We start from the raw sequence: 2995 nt of genomic DNA, 5'->3' as shown, positions 1-2995 counted from the left end.
ACACAGTATACTGTGTACTTTTACTAAAGTCATGTACACAGTATACTTTTGGTCACTCATACAGTATACATTACTCCTCTTTAGATTAATAAAATGTTTTTTCTGCTTGAGCACCCGAGCCTTCAATGCACTGAGTGCCTCTCTTACAAAGTCTGTTGATAAAGAGGAGGATGAGGACGAAGAAGTTCCACTCCAGCAGCTCCTGAGTCTGCAACGCAGCAGCTTGGAAAATCCGAGCAGTCCACAAGATGGCTGACTGAAAACATCTGTATACAGTAAACTTTGAATGCAACTGATGGCATCGAGGAGATTGCCGAGCGCTGCTGTGGAGTTAGCTTGCAGGGAGGTGTAAGTCCGCATTTGACGATCAGTACTTATAAACTGTGTATATTTTCACACACTGAGCTAAATCACAGACTTACCCCTTCAGTCTAACTACGGTCCAGTCTCGTTAAGGTACAGCTCGTCTGTCTGAAACCTCTCAGTGAAAACTAGAATGCAGCATTCTCTAAACCCTGCTGCGCTGCAATCCGGGATCTTAGATCATCCCTCATATGACAAACTCAAGAGCTGCAGGCCAAATCTGGTCCCCCAAGATGATAATTTAGGCCAGGAGAAGGTTGGATCATTCTGTCATTGACTCTGATGTGGAAAGAGCAACAGAACATGGAGACAGATCAAACTCTTGTTCATGAACCTGCAACCAAGAAAAGATATCAGGTATCCGACTCGAGCCGTGGATCGGACAAAGGTTTTAAATTTTGGCTCCTATTGGTAACTGAGTTCAACATCCCTCAAATAAACATACAAAAAGTCAGATTTTTACTAATGCTAATTGTCTTGTAACCAATATTCCACAGCTTACAGGGTTTGTAACTGAAATTCTGCCTGCTGGTTGACTATGTTCTTTCAGGCGCTGTGAGAGGAACCCATGTATGCTGGAAGACAAAACCTGCAGTCAGGCTCCAAATTCCATCTCTTTCCACTTCCTGGCTGTGGTTTCCAACATGTCCGCTCCTCGCATCCTCTTCCGGGTGTCTGCAGCTCGGGTGCTGGGTGACACGCTGCGATTTGGACTGGCTGGTGGTCGCGGTCAGGGTCACTTCAGTGTGCAGCGCACGGGTCAGCAGACTGGCACCCTTCTCCTGGTGACACCCATCAAAGGTCCAGCCACACTGGAGGCCGAGGTAGAGATGAGTGAGCTGGAGCGCAGCACCCTGCTGGGCCGCTACCTGACCAAGGTGACCCTGTTTGTGTCCCCTTACATGTTCTAGGAGGAAAGATGAAGGGGTGTTCACCACATTGGTCAGATCACTCAGACTGACCAATATTAGATTATCAATTTTATATCTGGTTTACTTTTGAATAACATCATCTGCTTTGTATTATGTCAAAATGTTTTCTGCACTTCTCTTGAAGCTACTAATTGCAAACTATGAAATGAAAGGATATCCTGAACAGTGACGTGCAGTCAGGGGAGGCAGGTGCTGCACCTGTGATCATGACAAGTAAAATGCTAACAATGTTAAGAGAAAATACATTTGATCACTTGACTGTTCTGGAAAACGGTTTTATAAAACTGTTTTCTGAATTATTTCAACACTTCTATGGTCAAAACCGCAGAATTTACTCATTGCCTGTTCAAACACGGAAGAAATACGGGGCGAGGCAGTGTAGTGCTGTGGGTCACCTCTGGTGGCGCTGTGTCACATACAATAAATGAAGTAGGCGGTTGGCACATGCCCATTGCCATCTCTCTTTATATCACGAATATACATGTTTGATTACACATGTGCTACACATGCTGATGTTCTACAGTCTGTCTAATACAGGTGCTGGTCATAAAATTAGAATATTGTGAAAAAGTTGATTTATTTCAGTAATTCTTTTCAAAAAGTGAAACTCGTATATTATATTCATTCATTACACACAGACTGATATATTTCAAATGTTTATTTCTTTTAATATTGATGATTATAACTGACAATTAATGAAAACCCCAAATTCAGTATCTCAGAAAATTAGAATATTACTAAAGACCAATAAAAAAAAAAGGATTTTTAGAAATGTTGGCCAACAGAAAGTATGAACATGTGCATCAATACTTAGTTGTGGCTCATTTTGTCTGGATTACTGCAGTAATGCAGCATGGCATGGAGATGATCAGTCTGTGTCTCTGCTCAGGTGTTCTGAGAGCCCAGGTTGCTCTGATAGTGGCCTTCAGCTCTTCTGATTGTTGTGTCTGGCGTATTGCATCTTCCTCTTCACAATAACTCATAGATTTTCTATGGGGTTAAGGTCAGGAGAGTTTGCTGGCCAGTTAAGAACAGGGATACCATGGTCCTTAAACCAGGTACTGGTAGCTTTGGCACTGTGTGCAGGTGCCAAGTCCTGTTGGAAAATGAAATCTGCATCTCCATAAAGTTGGTCAGCAGCAGGAAACATGAAGTCTCTAAAACTTCCTGGCATTGACTTTGGACCTCAGAAAAGACAGTGGACCAACACCAGCAGATGACTTGGCACCCCAAACCATCACTGACTGTGGAAACTTGACTCTGGACCTCAAGCAACGTGGCTTCTGTGTCTCCTCTCTCCCTCCAGACTCTGGGACCTTGATTTCCAAAGGAAATGCAAAATTTACTTTCATCATAGAACATAACTTTGGACCACTCAGCAGCAGTTCCAGGCAAGACACTTCTGACACTGTCTCTTGTTCAAGAGTGGCTTGACACAAGGAATGCGAGAGCTGGAACCCATGTCTTGCATACATCTGTGCATGGTGGTTCTTGAAGCACTGACTCCAGCTACAGTCCACTCTTTGTGAATCTCCCCCACATTTTGGAATGGGTTTTGTTTCACAATCCTCTCCAGGGTGCAGTTATCTCTACTGCTTGTACACTTTTTTCTACCACATTGTTTCCTTCCCTTCACCTCTCTATTAATGTACTTGGACACAGAGCTCTATGAACAGCCAGCCTCTTTAGCAATGACCTTT

At 43.4% G+C, this 2995-nt stretch overlaps 1 protein-coding gene across 1 annotated transcript in view; it reads left to right on the top strand.

The window, feature by feature from the left end:
* Positions 1–1274, top strand: part of si:dkey-234i14.3 (fibulin-7-like) — an 8378-nt gene extending 7104 nt beyond the window's left edge. The window contains exon 7 of the mRNA XM_037682510.1: positions 914–1274. Within this exon, the coding sequence (XP_037538438.1) occupies positions 914–1274 (361 nt within the window). The remainder of the gene's footprint in view (positions 1–913) is intronic.
* The last annotated feature ends 1721 nt before the right edge of the window (positions 1275–2995 follow it).

The sequence above is a fragment of the Nematolebias whitei genome, chromosome 10, assembly GCF_014905685.2.
Source record: "Nematolebias whitei isolate Nwh7 chromosome 10, NemWhi1, whole genome shotgun sequence".
NCBI classification, from domain to species: domain Eukaryota; kingdom Metazoa; phylum Chordata; class Actinopteri; order Cyprinodontiformes; family Rivulidae; genus Nematolebias; species Nematolebias whitei.
This window is presented reverse-complemented; position numbering and strand designations above follow the sequence as displayed.